The sequence below is a fragment of the Ylistrum balloti genome, unplaced genomic scaffold, assembly GCF_031769215.1.
Source record: "Ylistrum balloti isolate Yb309-2 unplaced genomic scaffold, AGI_CSIRO_Ybal_v1 Utg369802, whole genome shotgun sequence".
Lineage (NCBI taxonomy): Eukaryota > Metazoa > Mollusca > Bivalvia > Pectinida > Pectinidae > Ylistrum > Ylistrum balloti.
The window spans coordinates 125,641-147,768 of record NW_026781979.1 but is presented as its reverse complement, the minus strand read 5'-3'; the positions used below and the strand labels follow the sequence as shown (position 1 = coordinate 147,768).

General features: G+C 35.4%; 1 protein-coding gene across 1 annotated transcript in view; it reads right to left on the bottom strand.

Annotated features, from left to right (window-relative positions):
- Positions 1–22,128, bottom strand: part of LOC132544565 (DNA ligase 1-like) — a 41,717-nt gene that overhangs the window by 6,906 nt on the left and 12,683 nt on the right. Inside the window, exons 4-10 of the mRNA XM_060208182.1 lie at positions 6,365–6,472; positions 3,782–3,838; positions 2,122–2,294; positions 1,612–1,676; positions 1,160–1,261; positions 593–761; positions 136–235 (exon numbers count right to left, since the gene is read on the bottom strand). Of these exons, the coding sequence (XP_060064165.1) occupies positions 136–235; positions 593–761; positions 1,160–1,261; positions 1,612–1,676; positions 2,122–2,294; positions 3,782–3,838; positions 6,365–6,472 (774 nt within the window). The remainder of the gene's footprint in view (positions 1–135; positions 236–592; positions 762–1,159; positions 1,262–1,611; positions 1,677–2,121; positions 2,295–3,781; positions 3,839–6,364; positions 6,473–22,128) is intronic.

Sequence of the window (22,128 nt, the reverse complement as noted above, 5' to 3'; positions counted from 1 at the left end):
TTCCACTTAGGATAAACTGTCTGTTTGTACACTAGCACCAGGACTAGACACCTGGTATTTCTTGATTCCATTTAGGATAAACTGTCTGTTTGTACACTAGCACCAGGACTAGAAACACCTGGCATGAACACTCACCAATATACAGATTTTATAATTAGAGCAGATTCTTCCATCTTCTTTTTTACATTCTCGGATGAAAGGCCTTTTCCACCATCGAGTATTTCTGGAGGGAAATCTGTGGATCAGAAACAAGGTTCATTTCATTCATTCTACAGGATGTGGTATTTGAGTTTGTTTCCATAGCTTTTTCAAACAAACAGAGTCTCCCTCAGGACTATTGATAATAAAAAGCTAAGTTGAAGCAGAGAAAATATCAACATTAAAGTCAGAAAACCTACTGTCCAAGCTGGACACTAAATGTATAAATAACAGGTAACAATTGGGAAGTTTCTTCCATTCTAAAGATTCAAAATCTATTCATTTTAACTTGTCCTTGTTACAATCTACTGTTAGCTTGTTTTCTGTAATTGTGTTTGGATCAATAGTGGATCAAATAAAGAAAGGTCAGTATTTTTTCATCAAACTGCTTTACCTTGACCGGGTGGTGTGAGGAAAACTGCATTGCCTAGCGCTGTGAGGACACTCTGTTCAGCCAGACCAATCCTCAGCTTTCCTCCAAGTGACCGAATGAGGTAGCGAGCCTCTGACTGACGACAAGCCACAAACAAACCTTTGATGACATTTATCTTCTTGGTCATCACCTAAACAGAAGTTTAAGCTTGATTAGTCAATCTTTCCTTTACATATATACTGTTTAAGTAAATCTGTGGTCTATCTTTTTAAAAGTCTCAGTCTAGAAAGTGTCTGTAAGACAAGAACTGTCCTCACTTCTATATGAACCTGAATCTGATCACGTTACCATATGATGAAATAACTGGTGTGAACCAATTCTGTTGAGAGGTTCTCAAGATATAATACCAGTGAGGAACAGGATAGAACAGGATGGAACAGGAGGACAAATTGGATGTAGGTAACACTCCACTCCACAAGAAACTAGCAAGGCCATAAAACTTGCCAAAACCAAAGTGTCACAGATAAACTATGTTCCTCTGTAAGTGGACAAACAGACATTAGCATAGTGATTTGTATGTGGACTTACATTGTTTCCAGACATGACTGCTATTTCCTTCAACTTAGTAAACACAGCTCTGATGGTCAGCTTGGGAGGGGCAAACATGGTTCTCTGGTTACTTCGACTAGACTGGAGCACAAACAAAGTATTCACAATACAAGTTTAGCTAGAAATTGTCTCATTTCTTTAAATATATTTTGAAGAAACATCATTTCAAACAATGAGTTTGTGGCATTAAAGATTAAAGACAGTAAAAGACACAAACCTTAAATGCTTAACATGCCTGAAGAAATCCTTCTTCATATAACATCAAATCTGATTCAGTAGTCTCAACATCTACTTATCATTTTGACTGTATTTCAATACTTCAATTCTGAATTGTTCACAAGTCGAAGGTCTGAGGACAATATATAGACATCAGGAACTCTTCATTCAATCCATTCTAGTATTGAACTAATACCTGATGGTATGTAACTCACCTCTGCCACAATTCCAAGATCACCTTTTTCCTGTGCATCTGCTTTTATCTTGTCCATACTTCTACCTATGATTTTAAAAATAACATTAGTTTATGTCCCATAATTTAAGTTAATCAGCAAAGCAATCACAGAACGTTTGTTATGAAATGTATATTTCATGTCCATTTACAACATGTAATAGTGAACTGGGATAATATATATATTTTGTCCTTCTGATCACAAAGCGGTAATGCTAACCTCTGACCCTTTACCCTTGACTGAAGGCCATTAAATTATAACAAAGTGTAGATATTTATGCCTGATGACCCTAACCCTGTTGAGGTGTTCATTAGGTACACTGTAACGTATACACCAGAATTTTTGTTACCAATGACAGAAGCACAAAAAGCCATCTCCACATGTACGTCTTTATTAAGTGGTAGATACTCTCAAAATGAAGAATAACTTCCTAGAGAAAAGCATCACTCCTGGAGTGAAACCCAGATTAAAACTTGTTTTAGTAAAACTGACCTGTGGTCTGAGCGATGGCCTTCATTAGGACAGTTTCTCCAATGCCAAGTTCCATGCCCTCGTAGGCAGGAGCTAATTTATTGAGACAGAGGTACACACAGAAGAGCAGATCATCAGGACTCAAGGCTATCACAGAGCGGAAAAAATTACACAGAATATCAATGATCTTCAACCTGAAACATAAACAAGTTGTAAATGATGTCAATTCAGTCTTGGTTTCTGATGAATTACCAACAATCAAACATAACATACTATTTGAGTAAAACTGATTTATACAGAGTCTCAGTCAAAGACAGAATAACAAACTGCTTCACACTGGTCAGTAGCGATCTGAATTATTAACATGAATTATCAATATCAACATCAATCTCATGATGTTTAAAAAACAAAAAAGATAATACATCATTTTTTAAATGGTACAAAGAAAACACGGGCTTTAGCGAGTGTATTTCTAAACTTTTGGAAAATAACAACAGGGAAAGAAATACTATATATATTAACGACAAATTTTGTGTCCTGTTTCTACTTCATTGCCCTGTTCTTGTTCTTTACCCACGTGTGTTTTGTTCTCATGTTTTGTTTATGTCATCATTTAAAAAAACGTGACGATATCTTAACTCATTACAAGTTATAAATAGAAAGAAAGCGCTTTGTTATCTTCAAAGCAAAAAAAAGAATTAATTAAAAAAAAAAAAACTCAAAAAGAGATAGAAATCCAAACAATTATTAAAATCTAACAAAATCAATCCTAAACATCTTATTGCAAATTCTAACTTCTGTGAGTGCATGAAGCTCCCTTGGTAACAACATTCATCCTTTCTGCCAATCAAAACCTGCTAAAGTGTTACACCACACATATTATAACTTGTATATCTACACAACAGTTAGAATGATTGATGCCACAGAAATGGTGTAACACCCACCTATTGTTTTTCATTGCTATGTCATGCTTATAGAGGTCTCATTTCTGTGTCATAAAAAGTGAAATCTGATGAAGATTAGCTTTTTTAATATACCTAGAGATCATAATAAACTGTGCTTCAAATCAAAAGCACATTTCAATACTACACACACATCAGCATCCATCATTTAGCTTCAAAACATTACAGTGAAAGAAACTGTATAAGATTGGTGCTTCTAGCATATGTTAGGTGTCAAATATTGGGTTTAATTATACAGAAGTAAGCTTGAAAGGATTGCCCAGACTTACTGATTTATCACATATAAAATCTGTCTGAGATTTGTCATCTATAAATAAATGTCTGAGTCTATATGCCAGACATCCTGATGTACAGAGTGGCGCCCACACATCCATTACCAGCTAAAGTGTTCACCAGGATCCTTGACAATATTCGCATCTTTAGTGGCAGTAACCTTTAATAGTTGTTTATCACAAAATATTGTCCTTTTTATTTCTCTAATGCCCCCAAATTCAATTTGACCTGATCCCATGAGCAAAATAACCATAGAACTTTAAGATTAAAAGTCCATCTTTTCTACACAAACTAAAGAGAAATTGGCTAAATCATAGTCTGTTCTTTAGATATTCACTCAATTCAAAAGCAGTCCCACAGATTAGCCAATCATTCTGATTATCTGAAGCTGTAGATTTAGTTCGAAGTCAATCAATAATACAGATGTACAACACATTAATGTATACCTTGCAGATATCTCTTCAATAGCTTCGAAAGTCTTGGCCAGCGCAAGGTATGGAACTCTGAAAGAGAACAACACTTGTTACATATCAGCTTACCATTGTCATATACAAAAACAGCGCCTTTAACACAAACAGTAGAGTCTGTAGCAGGGGTCTGGAAAAATATTTTAAACCACTAGGCACATTTACTCCTCTGGATTGGAAATATACTCGTCCAAATCCAGCTATGAAACAGCGACTTAATCAGCGAGGATGTGACATGTGACTTTTTTCTATTTTTATTTTAAGTTTTTTTGAAAAAACTATGCAGTGATGGCTGCTTTTGCGTCAGACATTGTGCGCGACTTAGGCCTAGACGTAATGGTTGTTTACATCCAACTGACTCGTTGCTGCTAAATACAGACTGGTACATGGTAGTACCGCCCGAGACCACCTGACATAAGTATGACCGCAGGAAAATGACTAAGGTATTCCGAATGCTATATCTGACGTCATGGGAGTAGACTGGAATATTTTGTTTTTGAAGTACCGTAAACATGTTTCTTTGTTTTAAATTTTCTTTACATTTTTATTGAAATTTAAGTTGTAACATCAATATGATTGGAAAAATGTACACGTCCGATGGACGACTGACAAAGATAAATCTGGTTGTCCGAGACAATTTTCACTCATCCACGACGGCTGGACGAGTGCTTTTCCAGACTCCTGTAGGAGGTGACTAATGAAAATCCAAAGATCACAAGAAATGTCTAAATTAAGATGAGGAGGTGTACCAGTCCTGTAATTCAGTTTCATAATGTTTATATTCTGAACTATTTTGCCCCTTTTGCAATAAAGTGGAAATAAAAGATTTGCATAACTTTATTTAAAACAGAAACAAACAAAAAAAGTTTTAAATGTCATAGAATGTAAACAGAAAAAATTAAGGAAAAACATCACAAAAAGCTTCCCTATACAGGTCTTCAGAAACCATAACAATGCACTTTCAGTTTACAGAGTGCATGCAGATGTACAACACCCAAGATTTAAATATAGAAACCCACCAAACTACACCACCACTAACATATCTAAGTTATCATTAAAATATGGATTTTGTTTGATCTACTGAAAGTACCAGGGGCATCTTAATTTAATATTATTAGACATAACCACAAAAATGGCATCTGTTTGTAAGATATTTATAATTCATTGATGATGTTTATATTTACACGAGACCAGGTACTGCCAGATGTACAACAGAACTAATAGACAATAAAGACAAATATAAAACAAGCTTAAACCCAAACACCGTATAATAAGTCATGTTTGTTTTTAACCTTAGTGCTCATACGTTTAATTTCAATAGTTATAAGTTTCAATCAACTGAGTTGGAACTCCTTGACTAGCTGCAAGTTAAAACCTGATGCTGGTTTCAAAAAGTAAATGTTTTCATCCTTAAGACCTTCTAATTAAAAAGGACAAATTTTCAAACTTACAATGTTCATTTACTGGTTTTCCTGTAAATCTTTTGTTCCTAACATAATTTTCTATTATAATTTTTTTCTTTTGATCTTTTTGTCCCCTCTGTAGAAATGAGCTTGTGTACAACAACAAACTAATCTAATGAAATCAGATTGTCCCTGACCAATGATTCTGCTGTACGAAAATACCATACCCACATGGTTATAACTATATCTATCCAGTAGTAAGTCCATGCCTGGTAATAAGCCCACCCATATCTATTGCTGTTAAGTAGCTTGACCAACAAATAATATCATCTTAACAAGCCAACACATATCAATTGCTGTTAAGGAAATTATAAAACAAAATTTTATTTCATTATCCAACAGTAACCAGGACAACAAGAGGCCCATGACCCTTAATGGTCACCAGATATCTTCAGGTCTTTTAGCATTTTAGAACCTGTCCGTCCGTCCCAGCACTCGGGCAGACAGAACAGAACTGATATATGCATATTTACAAAGTTTTTATTGTTTCAAAGTTTGAAGGCTTAATTTTCTATGAAACAGAACTGTTAACACTTTCTGTTGTTGAAGTGCAGAATATCTGACTTCTGTGACCTTGAATGAAGGTCAAGGTCATTCATCCCAGCATGCTACTGGCCAAATATGACCCTGGATACTTTGGTTATTAAGAAGTCATTTACAGATTTTAACACATTTGACCCCTGTGACCTCGAAAGTAGGTCAGTCATTCATTTGAGCAAAACTGGTAGCCTTTTGTCCCTGCGTGTTACTGGCCCAATATCATGACTATAGGTCATTTTGGTTATTGAGAAGAAGTCATTTAAAATTTTAACACATTTGACCCCTGTGACCTTGAAAACAGATCAAGGTCATTCATTTGAATAAATTTCGTAGCCCATCATCCCTGCGTGCTACTGGCCCAAACAATAACACTTGGCCTTGTGGTTATTGAGGAGAAGTTGAAAATGCACACCAGACACAGCCGGACAACACTGGACAAAAGATGATTGCAATAGAGACTTGGTCTCAGGTGACCTAAAAACAGTATAAATTTATCAGAAATCAACTGATGGTTTCTCAAGATAGCCTCATCCTAAAATTACATCAATCTAACACTTACTTTTCCTTATGTTTCCAGCAAGCATCATCAATTGGGTGGTAGTGAGATTTACTTGGGGCATAGGTGGAATTCTCTTCCTTCTTCTTACTGCCAAATGGATTTGTTTTACTGAAATGGAACAAAAAATAATATAATAAATTTGTATTCCAAATTTTTATAATCAAACTTGAAAGCTAAATGATTATCAAAGTATGTTTCTAAGATTTTTGTAAATGAAAGAGGTCAACATTTTTAGTTGTTAAGCTAGGGCTAAACTACTGGTTGACAAGACTGTTGGCCTACTGCATGAGCTAAAACACAATATTTTTGTAGCTGCATCAGTTGCAAACATCTAACAATAGGAAGTTACCAAGTCTTTGTTTCTTTGAGTGTATTGTTAATATATATTAAGAAAACCTTGTTTCTAGGTTTGTGTTATTATGGGAAAGTATAGGATTGTGAAATCGTTCTTTCCAGGTTTGTGTGTACCATGGGACATCATAGGATTGTAACACGTTAGCATGGGACACTAAGATTGTGACATCACTGTTTCTTGGTTTGTGTCAGCTTGGGACATTATTTGATTGTGACATCATTGTGTCTAGATTTGTGTCAGCATGGGACACTGTAGTATTTTGACATCCTTGTGTCTAGGTTGTGTCAGCATGGGACACTGTAGGATTGTGACATCATTGTGTCTAGATTTGTGTCAGCATGGGACACTGTAGAATTGTGACATCCTTGTTTCAAGGTCTATGTTACCATGAGACACTAAAGGATTGTGACATCCTTGTTTCTAGGTCTATGTTACCATGAGACACTAAAGGATTGTGACATCCTTATGTCTATGTTACCATGAGACACTAAAGGATTGTGACATCCTTGTGTCTAGGTCTATGTTACCATGAGACACTTAAGGATTGTGACATCCTTGTTTCTAGGTCTATGTTACCATGAGACACTAAAGGATTGTGACATCCTTGTTTCTAGGTCTATGTTACCATGAGACACTTAAGGATTGTGACATCCTTGTGTCTAGGTCTATGTTACCATGAGACACTATAGGATTGTGACATCCTTGTTTCTAGGTCTATGTTACCATGAGACACTAAAAGATTGTGACATCCTTGTTTCTAGGTCTATGTTACCATGATTGACACTAGGTCTATGTTACCATGATTGTGACATCCTTGTTTCTAGGTCTATGTTACCATGAGACACTAAAGGATTGTGACATCCTTGTTTCTAGGTCTATGTTACCATGAGACACTAAAGGATTGTGACATCCTTGTTTCTAGGTCTATGTTACCATGAGACACTAAAGGATTGTGACATCCTTGTTTCTAGGTCTATGTTACCATGAGACACTTAAGGATTGTGACATCCTTGTTTCTAGGTCTATGTTACCATGAGACACTTAAGGATTGTGACATCCTTGTTTCTAGGTCTATGTTACCATGAGACACTAAAGGATTGTGACATCCTTGTTTCTAGGTCTATGTTACCATGAGACACTAAAGGATTGTGACATCCTTGTTTCTAGGTCTATGTTACCATGAGACACTAAAGGATTGTGACATCCTTGTGTCTAGGTCTATGTTACCATGAGACACTTAAGGATTGTGACATCCTTGTTTCTTGGTTTATGATGTTCCTGTTTTGAGGCCTTTTTATTGAAGAGACATAGCTCTATATTAATATATAAAATTATAAAAATATAATATTATATATAAAATATTCTAGGTTGTCAGTGATCAGGTGCCTAACAGCATAAAACTAAAGACAATTTTATTATATGTATCTAAAAAATATTAATGGATTAATGATATCATTGAGCAGATATTGAGACGATCTGTTTCATCCTATGTCTGTCTCATGAATGTTGATATGAAGGGAAAAAGCTCTGTTATCTACAATAATATTATATGTATACAGATAAAAAGTAACACACATCCCACACAGTTTATCAATGACATGATGAACGTCTCCAGTTTCCTGTATCATAACACCATTTCTCTCTTTTATTGATCGCACTCGGGCTTCACACAGATCAGCGTATGTCAAATTTCAGATTAATTTTAAATCCTGTCTGTAAAAAATTATTCCTGAGAAATAATCAATGTGATTTGCTGTCTTGCTTATATTTCATGTCATTACAGACACAGACAGACAGGTCATGCATCACAAGCATACACCAGGCAGACATGTCTTAACATCACAAAAAAGACACCAGGCAGACAAGTCCACCATCTGAAACACAAGTCTGTCAGACACACTTAACTACACAGACATCAGGCAGGCGGGTCTAATATCTCAAACAGACATCAGACAGACAAGTCTAACATCACAAACAGACATCAGGTAGACAAGTCTAACATCACAAACAGACATCAGACAGACAAGTCTAACATCACAAACAGACAGACAAGTCTAACATCACAAACAGACACCAGGTAGACAAGTCTAACATCACAAACAGACATCAGGTAGACAAGTCTAACATCACAAACAGACATCAGACAGACAAGTCTAACATCACAAACAGACATCAGGTAGACATTTCAAATAGCCATCAAACAGATATCAGACAGACAAGTAATAACATCACAAACAGACATCAGACAGACAAGTCTAACATCACAAACAGACATCAGGTAGACATTTCAAATAGCCATCAAACAGATATCAGACAGACAAGTCTAACATCACAAACAGACATCAGACAGACAAGTCTAACATCACAAACAGACATCAGGTAGACATTTCAAATAGCCATCAAACAGATATCAGACAGACAAGTCTAACATCACAAACAGACATCAGACAGACAAGTCTAACATCACAAACAGACATCAGGTAGACATTTCAAATAGCCATCAAACAGATATCAGAAAAGTCTAACTAAGCTGACATCAGACACATAGATCTAACATCACAAGCAGATATTAGACATTTTTTCATATGGCAGTAGTTTTGATTGTTTAAGGGGTCTAAATATTACACAAGACAAATCAAACACTATTCATTAATGACAGTCCTACTGCTCAGAAGAGGTAGAGATAACAAAATTTTCAATATGGCAATAATAGCAGCCATCTTGAATGTTGAAAAGGTAAATCTTTCTGTAAAGATCATTTGCAGACCAAACACAACACACCAGTACTAATTCTGCTTCAAGCTTTTCTCTTAATTAGATCAACAGTTTGATAATGCAATGAATGCTTACTTAAGTTTTCACACCCTACATAACTGTTGTGAGCAGTATTTGTAAGATACTAGATCACTAGATTTACTTTCAATTTCAATTTTATCTACAATAGCTAAAGTGTTAAAACGACGAGGCCCAATTGGCCTGCAGTGCTCATATGGTATATATTAAGTAAAAAAGGCCAAAATTGACAAAATTTTCACATTTGCATAAATTACACATATTCTGAATGGTTACCATGGCTACCATAGCTGCAAAAACAGATTAAAAATTTGACCCTAAGACCTTGAATCTAGGTTAAGGTCATTTCCCTTCACAAAATTTGCCAAGTTTCAGCCTAGTAATATACCAATCAACTATGACCGCTGTGACTTTGAGTATAAGTCAAAGTCATTTGTTTTCCAAAACTTTGTCAGGTTTCATCCTAAAAACATACTAGCCAAATATCAAGCCTATAAGCCTTTTAGTTCATTAGGAGAAATTGTTTAAATGTTATAACAAATTTGATCCCTGTGACCTTCAATATAGGTCAATGCCATTTCTTTTTGCAGGCTTTGTTGGGTTTCATCCTTGGTCCATACCAGCCAAATATCATGCCTCTAGGCCTTTTAGTTCATAAGAAAAAGTTTTTAAAAGTTTTGAACAATTTTGACCCCTTTGATCTTGAAAATCACTCAAGGTCATTTATTTTCACAAACTTTTTCAAGCTTCATCATAGAAACATACCAAGCAAATATTATGCTTCTATGCCTTTTAGTTTATGAGATAATTTTTCAAGAAATTTGACCCCTATTTCCATTAATACATGCCAAGGTCATTTCTTTTCACAGATTTTGTCGGGCTTCATCCTAGGAACATACCAGCCAAATATCGAAACATTGGTTATTGAGAAGAAGTTGTTCAGAGGAAAAAATTGAAAATACCATGGCATAAGCTCACTTGGCCTTTTAGACCAGTTGAGCTAACAATGTTCCTAACATTTGTATGCAATGACATTAACTTTCTTTTATATGTGATTGAACATAAGCAAATCAGTTAATAAAATTACACTGCCTGATTATAGTCTTAGGATAATCATGACGTTACAATGTTTACATAACAAATGTTCCCATTCTGCAAAATTTCAATTCAGGACATATGGAAGTTGTTAAAGATGTCCTGAGGACGGCCTCCAGAAGATCAAAAGATGTTGATAACACCTACACAACAATAAAGAAAATAACTTCTTGGTTAATATAAAGCTTTTATTTCTGCTTCAAGAACTTTCCATTTAGAAGAAAATGTGATGATATATTTTGAAAGACCATCATGAATCTCATACTGATCCCATTTCCTTTGACCTAATAATCCATTTAGTAGAAGAAGTTATAATGACAATTGTTAATAACAGCAAAAATATCATTTTGAAGCAATATACCTGTAACAACCTGTGAAACCCTAGTAAAATTCTAACTGAAATATACTGCTCACCTAAAGAGAACTTCTGTTTATCTCAATTGGTTGAAAATCAGAGTAGTAAACTAGAGGTCCTGGGTTTGAATTCTGACAGAAACACTGAAATCAATAATGACCACTGTTACGTTGGCACCCATGTAGGGACTTCAAAATAATACCCCATAACATCGTCATGACACAGAGAAATTCGAGGACGAGTTATTTTGTGGAAAGGGAGTATGTAACATAAATTACAAGTCGAAATATACCGCTTAGCTAGAGACAACTTATCTTCAGCCTGATCAAATGAGCTTCAGACTAGTAAATCAGAGGTTCAGTGTTCAAATCCTAGCAGGGGCACTGAGATAATTAATGACCTCTGTTACACCTGTAGTACAATTCATTTGGGAAGAGCACTGATAAAGATCATTGCCATGGTTGCCATCTTAAACATCTCATAGTTCTGCTTTTTGGTTAAGATCAACTGACCCTGCAATATATATATATGACTAGAAGGGGACCTGTCTTTGCAGCTTAATAAATATAGAAGGAGTATTGACAAATAACGAAAAGTACACCCAAATACAGACTGATATCAGTCCACAGCGTAGTTTCTACGAAGTTTTGGCCAGTAGAGGTAATAAAGTTAACCTAAAGGATATCAATTAAACAATACCATAAACAAGTAACTAACCCATCCGGTTTAACTAACCCATCCTGTCTAACTAACCTATCCAGTCTAACTAACCCATCCTGTCTAAATAAACCATCCTGTCTAAATAAACCATCCTGTCTAACTAAACCATCCTGTCTAACTAAACCATCCTGTCTAACTAAACCATCCTGTCTAACTAAACCATCCTGTCTAACTAAACCATCCTGTCTAACTAAACCATCCAGTCTAACTAAACCATCCTGTCTATCTTGACCATCCTGTCTAACTAAACCATCCTCTCTATCTTGACCATCCTGTCTAAATAAACCATTCAGTCTAACTAAACCATCCCTGTCTAACTAAACCATCCCTGTCTAACTAAACCATCCTGTCTAACTAACCAATCCTGTCTAACTAAACCATCCAGTCTAAATAAACCATCCTGTCTAACTAAACCATCCTGTCTAACTAAACCATCCTGTCTAACTAAACCATCCTGTCTAACTAAACCATCCTGTCTAACTAAACCATCCAGTCTAACTAACACATCCTGTCTAACTAAACCGTCCTGTCTAACTAAACCGTCCTGTCTAACTAAACCATCCTGTCTAAATAAACCATCCTGTCTAACTAAACCATCCTGTCTAACTAAACCATCCTGTCTAACTAAACCATCCTGTCTAACTAAACCATCCTGTCTAACTAAACCATCCTGTCTAACTAAACCATCCAGTCTAACTAAACCATCCAGTCTAACTAAACCATCCTGTCTAACTAAACCATCCTGTCTAACTAAACCATCCTGTCTAACTAAACCATCCTGTCTAACTAAACCATCCTGTCTAACTAAACCATCCAGTCTAACTAAACCATCCTGTCTAACTAAACCATCCTGTCTAACTAAACCATCCTGTCTAACTAAACCATCCTATCTAAATAAACCATCCTGTCTATCTTGACCATCCTGTCTAACTAAACCATCCTGTCTAACTAAACCATCCTGTCTAACTAAACCATCCTGTCTAAATAAACCATCCTGTCTAACTAAACCATCCTGTCTAACTAAACCATCCTGTCTAACTAAACCATCCTGTCTAACTAAACCATCCTGTCTAACTAAACCATCCTGTCTAACTAAACCATCCTGTCTAACTAAACCATCCTGTCTAACTAAACCATCCTGTCTAAATAAACCATCCAGTCTAACTAAACCATCCTGTCTAACTAAACCATCCTGTCTAACTAAACCATCCTGTCTAACTAAACCATCCTGTCTAACTAAACCATCCTGTCTAACTAACTAACACATCCAGTCTAACTAAACCATCCTGTCTAACTAAACCATCCTGTCTAACTAAACCATCCTGTCTAACTAAACCATCCTGTCTAACTAAACCATCCTGTCTAACTAAACCATCCTGTCTAACTAAACCATCCTGTCTAACTAAACCATCCTGTCTAACTAAACCATCCTGTCTAACTAAACCATCCTGTCTAACTAAACCATAAACCATCCTGTCTAACTAAACCATCCTGTCTAACTAAACCATCCTGTCTAACTAAACCATCCTGTCTAACTAAACCATCCAGTCTAACTAAACCATCCAGTCTAACTAAACCATCCAGTCTAACTAAACCATCCTGTCTAACTAAACCATCCTGTCTAACTAAACCATCCTGTCTAACTAAACCATCCTGTCTAACTAAACCATCCTGTCTAACTAAACCATCCTGTCTAACTAAACCATCCTGTCTAACTAAACCATCCTGTCTAACTAAACCATCCTGTCTAACTAAACCATCCTGTCTAACTAAACCATCCTGTCTAACTAAACCATCCTGTCTAACTAAACCATCCTGTCTAACTAAAAACCATCCTGTCTAACTAAACCATCCTGTCTAACTAAACCATCCTGTCTAACTAAACCATCCTGTCTAACTAAACCATCCTGTCTAACTAAACCATCCTGTCTAACTAACTAACACATCCTGTCTAACTAAACCGTCCTGTCTAACTAAACCATCCTGTCTAACTAAACCATCCTGTCTAACTAAACCATCCTGTCTAACTAAACCATCCTGTCTAACTAAACCATCCTGTCTAACTAAACCATCCTGTCTAACTAAACCATCCTGTCTAACTAAACCATCCTGTCTAACTAAACCATCCTGTTTAACTAAACCATCCTGTCTAACTAAACCATCCTGTCTAACTAAACCATCCTGTCTAACTAAACCATCCTGTCTAACTAAAACCATCCTGTCTAACTAAACCATCCTGTCTAACTAAACCATCCAGTCTAACTAAACCGTCCTGTCTAACTAAACCATCCTGTCTAACTAAACCATCCTGTCTAACTAAACCATCCTGTCTAACTAAACCATCCTGTCTAACTAAACCATCCTGTCTAAATAAACCATCCTGTCTAACTAAACCATCCTGTCTAACTAAACCATCCAGTCTAAATAAACCATCCTAACTAAACCATCCTGTCTAACTAAACCATCCTGTCTAACTAAACCATCCTGTCTAACTAAACCATCCTGTCTAAATAAACCATCCTGTCTAACTAAACCATCCTGTCTAACTAAACCATCCTGTCTAACTAAACCATCCTGTCTAAATAAACCATCCTGTCTAACTAAACCATCCTGTCTAACTAAACCATCCTGTCTAACTAAACCATCCAGTCTAACTAAACCATCCTGTCTAAATAAACCATCCTGTCTAACTAAACCATCCTGTCTAACTAAACCATCCTGTCTAACTAAACCATCCTGTCTAACTAAACCATCCTGTCTAACTAAACCATCCTGTCTAACTAAACCATCCTGTCTAACTAAACCATCCTGTCTAACTAAACCATCCTGTCTAAATAAACCATCCTGTCTAACTAAACCATCCTGTCTAACTAAACCATCCTGTCTAACTAAACCATCCTGTCTAACTAAACCATCCTGTCTAACTAAACCATCCTGTCTAACTAAGCCATCTTGTCTAACCCTGTACATGCCTCTGAAACTCCTTAATTGCCATGCAATATCATATAACTATTTTATAAAAAAATGAAGTACATAGATATATTATCAAATGAAGTAATTTGCCAACTTTAGCAAAGTTGATATGAGGATTTATCATCCTTCAGAACAGGGTTTACCTCCAGTGAACATGATTTGTATCTCAAGGTAACCTGGATGTCTGCAGTACACAACACAGTATCTAATATCAACATACATAATGAGATTAACTGATTATTGCACAGCGAGATGTAAAACTTTAAAAACTACAAAACGTCTATGAAATAACATGATTTTCATAACATCTATCAATACATATTCATCACATAACAGGCTGTAGTTTCATCACATCATGATACTCATCATACGAAAATATTAGTGCAAATTATTGAACACAGAAACATATTGGAATGGTGTATCGACGTGAATCACATTTCCAGTTTGTTGATTTGTTATCTGATTGGGTTATGTACCCTGGATACCACCAATCAGGGATACAACATTACATCTTAATTCTGAAAGTCAAGTGTTGAGAATATAAGACAAGGAGAAAACAAAAAGAACATAACTAATCAGAGTTGGGTATAAGCAGCTGGTGTAATGTCCTTGTGGATCCAAATATTCATATCTCTATTTATTCTAACATAAATAACTTTTGTCTTCTGCCAGAGCTATCTTGGTTCCAGTTACAAGTATTAATGATCTTAAAAAGATGTCTACTCTGTGTGAGTAAGAACTACCATGGTAAATTTCTTTTTGCTTTGTGATCACAACCTATTACTATAGCACCACAAACATCAGTATTTCTTGACAGTTTTTACACATATACATCAAAGTTTAAATTCGGTCATTAGTTAGATGTGGTTGTTATGGACTATTTTTTGGTTTTCATAAAGAAACACTGCTTGGTAGTTCAGATCTTACCCTAGTGGACAGAGAGACACACATACGATTCCAAAGGAATTACCATGAACACCACTCAAAAAGCTTTTAATGACCAACCCCGGTCATATAGTCTCTCAGACGTCTGATTGGCTAATAATGAAAAGAAATGATGACAAGTGAGAAACAACACAGAAACTTTCAAATGGGAATAAAAAAAAAGGAATGAAGTATAGAGGGCGAGAACAAAGCAGAGAGAAAAGACAACAGACGTGGCCAGAGTATTGTAATCAATACTCGGTAATCAGCTGGCAATAACCATTTCTACTGGACCTCAAAATCCCACACTAAAACAAAGGTCAACAAACAGTAATCATAGGGTAATGAAACGCCATCACACATCTGTCTGCCACTACATAGTAACAGTCTACAACGAAATTCTTCTAGGAGGAAATGGATGTGATGGTTATAGTCGAAATATGTGATAAATAAATAAAAGAAATTCTGATAAATTCCTACAAAAAGTTAGAAATAAGATACTCCGGGAGCCTGTATCACGAACTTAATAACCAATATTATTGGCCATGATAATAGATAAATGTTGAAAGATTGTGGAGAAATTATATCAGTAAATCAAACAGGTAATCCTTGTGAGTTTTTAAATGACTGATCATCAAGTGTTGAAATAACATAGAAACAAGTATAACACTTAAAATGGAATCATCTGAAAATATTTTCAGTCTAGCAAATACAATACCATGATTGACATTTTCTTATCATCAGTATAGCTGACGAAATCATTTGGAACTTAGTCAGTGAAAGTGTGGGAGAATATTTTAGAGCCTTTTAAAGTATTCCATGGCAAGACTCCAGACCTTTGGGTTCTGTAGTATTTGAACAAAGAAACTAAATATTTAATGAAGACAAATTTTTAAAAATCCAAGTCCTTTAGCCCCATCAACCACAAGATTCATATTATTATATATTCATTAAAAGAGCTAACAATTTTGACAATACACCTGCTTCTGGTACTAATGAACATAGGTAAAGGTCATCGTATGAGCAAAATTGTTTAGCTCATCATCAGTTGCCAACTCACCTGATTTTGTCAGGTCAACCTGAATTGGCCATAGCATGACCTGCTGAAATCATGAAAAATTTAGAATCACCTGATATTTCTTTACTTTCGATCAATATTTAAAACTTCAATTTCTTGGATTGGTGAAGTCAAAATAACATGTAAACAAAACCTAGAACATCTAAATAAAAACTGATGCGACCTTTTTCCTCAATGCCCCTTTAAATGAACTCCTTCACCCTTGATTTTGAAGGGCTATGACCAGATACTGAATGCTTTCATCCCATCAAACTCAAAACCAAATAATTACCCTCAGCATCATAGTTCTTAATAAGAAGTTGTTTTAAACACCATGTCAACCCATGCATCCTTCCTCGTCCCCTTGCTCATTTGCACTCCTAGTTGAACTGAATGGGTGGTGACACATGTTTATCTTATAGATTAGATGTCCAACATTTTGGTAATTTTCAACATTAACACATGATAATTCAACGTCACTAAAGTGTTCTTTAAAGGACAATTTGTAAAGGATCATAAACCTAAATACTTTGTAGAGCAAATGGAAATGTTAATTTTACATCCAGTATTTGTTGCTACTTCATTTAAATGTGATTCTTCTCCCTTGAGGAAACCATTCCTAGTTTGATGATAACACAATGAAAACCTTAAAAGCACTCACAATTTCAAATACAATTCTTTAATTTCTTATTAAATAAATGCCTTTTAAAGTAACATATTTAATCACATAGATCAGTAGAAATGGAAACATCTAGTCACAAATGGCTAATAGTAAGCAGTCCAGATAAACATTTGTAAAGACAGGACACAGAACCACTTTTAAATTGGAGACATGAGATGTCTGATCGGTGTGTCGGATAAGATATGACAGTCGGGGAGTGTATTCCATACAGTGTAGTTGTAGAGTAATATTGCTGTTAGCTGTTCCCTTAATATCGATAGAGTTTCACACCCAGTTAGATATCAATTTTGTAAGTAATAAACAGCATCATCAACCACTTCACACACATCACCTTCACCACTTCAGACCATCAGACTGGTATACACAACAATACAATAGAAGCTGGAACACGACAGACTTCATCAACATTCTATTCTATTCATAATACATTTCATATCTTGTTCATTAAGATTTTATTCATACTAGAAATAAGCTTCCATATATAACATATATTGAGTAAGACATCATTTAACTTAAGCAATAGAACACACTTCTGACATTCCAATAAGATATTCTAATGTAACAGACGATATATGAATGTATTAGGTACATCCCCAGGACATATGTACTGTAAAGTTTTATATTGTTAACACAAATTTCTGTGATATAAATTTAGAAACCCTTTTCTATTTTTCACATTTCTTCTGATCTTTGAATGATTCTTGCATAAAACAAAATCTATAACACCTTCTAAGTTGTGATCATTTAAGAATTCAAAATATCTCAAATATTGTTTTCTTTTACAAGTTATCAAAATTCTTGTAAAGATTTATTTAGAAATGTGTAATGTCATCAATGTTACAAACACAAGGTTGAGCCAGTCCCCCATTAATTCGGCCACATCTCTATCCCATTACCTGAGATGGATAGCTGATGGACAATTCATATACCACACACGAGATTGACTTTTCTCTATGCCTAATTTCTCTGCATTAGCTCTGTCCTTGGAAGGGATTTCTTCAGCTTTGTACCAGAACAGCTAATTTGAGTAGAAAAGTTACAGTGACAACAATTCAATGGTACTGTTATTTCCTCCCTATAAATGTCATCAACTGGGATAATTTGTAGGGGCTACGACCAATGTGGAGGCAATTTCAATCAAATCTGACAGACACACAGAATGTCGCACAATCTCATTCCAGAATACATATAAACAGTATTTTGGTCCATCACAGAAATCATTTAATTCCTCATTCTGTTTTTGTGTACATACGTTGAACACTGCCTGAAGTTTCACAAAATACAACAGCAATAACTTAAGCAGTAATGAGAGTGAGGGTACTCCAGTATTGGGAGATACAGCCAGGCGACCAGCGATTCAGCATCTGTTAGCAGCTGTTCAGCTACGGTGGTAATCAGTGTGTCAGTTACAGTCCAGTCAGAACTAGTCAGAATTGTTGTCTCACATCACAACTCGTCAGTAGTGTTGTCACACAGGTACTTTAGATAGCACCCATCAGAACTAGTCAGAAGTGTTGTCTCACAGGTACCATTGATACCATCCATCACAACTCGTCAGTAGTGTTGTCACACAGGTAACTCAGATAGCACCTGTTAGAACTAGTTTAAAGTGTTTTAACAAAGATATCCCAGATAAAGACTGTTAGAACCAGTTTGATGTGTTATCACACAGCTATCCCAGATACCAACTGTCAGAATTTGTCCAAGTTGCTGTCACACAGGTACTCCAGAAACGGATGGTCAGAATAAGTCCAAAGTGCCGTCACTTGGGAATGCCAGATACCGATTAACAAAATAAGTCTGAAGTGTCATCAAACAGGTATGCCATATACTAACTCTCAGGATTAACCTAAGTGCTGTCACACAGGTACCCCGTATATGTACTGTTAGAGCTTGTCAAAAGTGCCGTCACATACAGCTAATGAGTGTGATATTAGATGAAGTACCCGTCTGAAGTATTGTCACACAGGTAAACTGAAGAACGATTCCTATCTATCAAACAGGACCATCACGACAGGATGTTGTGGTATTACAGCCAGTCAGGTCATCTTGACAAGAAAAGGTAAGTATTTGTTCTTTAGTTTGTAGCTAGTTAAATTATTACATCTGAAAACCCCTTCTGTAAGATATCTTGATTCATTAGAATTTCTAACTTATATATTGACTCACAAGTATTCAAGGTGCTGATGTTTATCTTGGAAGAAAACTGGTCAAATATACAGTTTACCATTGTTTGAAAATAATAATAAAAACAATTAAATTTAATATGCACTGATATCTAAAATATATCAAGATATTTCCTTTTAAACTGTTAAATCATTGAAAAATCAATTTTCTGAAAGGATTTATTCCCTTGACCATGTCCAAAAATACTTTATTCTAGGAGCAGAAAGAACTAGACATTCAAAATTGATACCAGATATACATAAACGCTAATCACTGGCATCCTGAAATGATATTCCAGTAATATTTCTGTCCAGTGTATTTCATCAATTATCATTTAAATACATACATGTATAAAACTGTCTAGCATGATTTCAACAAGAAATCAATTTTCACATCTTGCGCAACTTTCTTCAAATTTTTTGTCTCCATATCTGAATAACATAGATGTAAGTTCACATAAAAATCCCTGAAGATTTAATATCCAATATTATTTTAAGTTCTAAGGCTGTTCCATTACTTTTATTGAAAACGTGATGAAATTATTCAAGAAGCTCTTAAAAATCATGAATTTGTCAAGTCAGTTGCCATGGAAACACTAAATCCTGCGTAAAAATTAATCTGATCGGTGTTTTGAAGGAAACGCTGCCGTACATATCCTTTCCTTTTGATATGTAGTAATCATAGCAATCAGTAAAGCTTTTTTCATATTAACTTCTTTTGAACCCTTTTTTTAACTAGGTTGGTGACAATGATGAAATTGGAGATAATATGCCCTGAAAATGCGTACAGATATATAAAAAAAGAAAGAAAGAGAGGATCAGTTTGACAATTTCAATTGTTAGCATGCAAGAACAAGAAATTTTGAGAATATATCTAAGTTTTGTAAATTATTGGGAATTTTTTTATTTATATGTTTCAATATAAAACAAAAACAATTCAGGTTATAGAAATTGATTTATAGACATGTACATGCAATATAGCACTATCCCCATGTAGCCTTGTATGTATGTGAATTGCTGTTGGATTTTACAGTATCATATAAAAAGAGTTGGATGAAAAATCTCGGATGACCAAGAGAAAGTCGGATTGAAGGTTATGAAAGTTAAGCGACTTATATGGTAGTGAGGTGACATTATAATAACAAGTTACAAGTTAATGGACTTATATGAAAGTGAGGTGACATTATAATAACAAGTTACAAGTTAATGGACTTATATGGTAGTGAGGTGACATTATAATAACAGGTAGTGAGGTGACATTATAATAACAAGTTACAAGTTAATGGACTTATATGGTAGTGAGGTGACATTATAATAACAAGTTACAAGTTAATGGACTTATATGGTAGTGAGGTTACATTATAATAACAAGTTACAAGTTAATGGACTTATAAGGTAGTGAGGTGACATTATAATAACAAGTTACAAGTTAATGGACTTATATGGTAGTGAGGTTACATAATAACAGGTAGTGAGGTGACATTATAATAACAAATTACAAGTTAATGGACTTATATGGTAGTGAGGTGACATTATAAGAACAGGTAGTGAGGTGACATTATAAGAACAAGTTACAAGTCCACATATCCATCAGGATAGTGCACTATGGTATCACCTGCCAGTGATTAAAAGGAACTGTGAAATTTTATTTATATCACCAACTTGAAACTAACCTACATCTTCAATTACAATTATATCCTTACGAAAGATTCAATAACAAGATACAACATGCATATTTCCATATTCTGCAAGGCATCCTCTCATACAATGCTACCATTAGACATCCTCCAATATGCTGTCTCAAAAAAAACCCTACCCCATTATTACACTGCCACCATGAGATATCCTCCCATACACTGCCTCCATGAAAAATACATTTCTATCCTATGTTCATTAAACACATTTCATTATACTGTCTCTTAAAAGCACACTTCATTATACATGTACCACATCTATCCTCCCATACCCTCATTCTAAAACAAACTTTCCTAAGCTGTCTCTGCATATACTCCATTATACTGCCTCCACAAAACATACTCCCTTATACTGCCTCCACAAAATATACTCCATTATATCGCCTCCACAAAACATACTCCATTATACCGCCTCCACAAAACATACTCCATTATACTGCCTCCACAAAACACTCCCTTATACTGCCACAAGACATCCTCCAATATACTGCCTCCACAAAACATACTCCATTATACCGCCTCCACAAAATATACTCCATTATACCGCCTCCACAAAACCTACTCCATTATACTGCCTCCACAAAAAACCTACTCCATTATACCGCCTCCATAAAACCTACTCCATCATACCGCCTCCACAAAACATACTCCATTATACTGCCTCCACAAAACACTCCCTTGTACTGCCACAAGACATCCTCCAATATACTGCCTCCACAAAACATACTCCCTTATACTGCCTCCACAAAACATACTCCATTATACCGCCTCCATAAAACCTACTCCATTATACCGCCTCCATAAAACCTACTCCATTATACCGCCTCCATAAAACCTACTCCATTATACCGCCTCCATAAAACCTACTCCATTATACCGCCTCCATAAAACCTACTCCATTATACCGCCTCCATAAAACCTACTCCAATATACTGCCTCAACAAAACATAC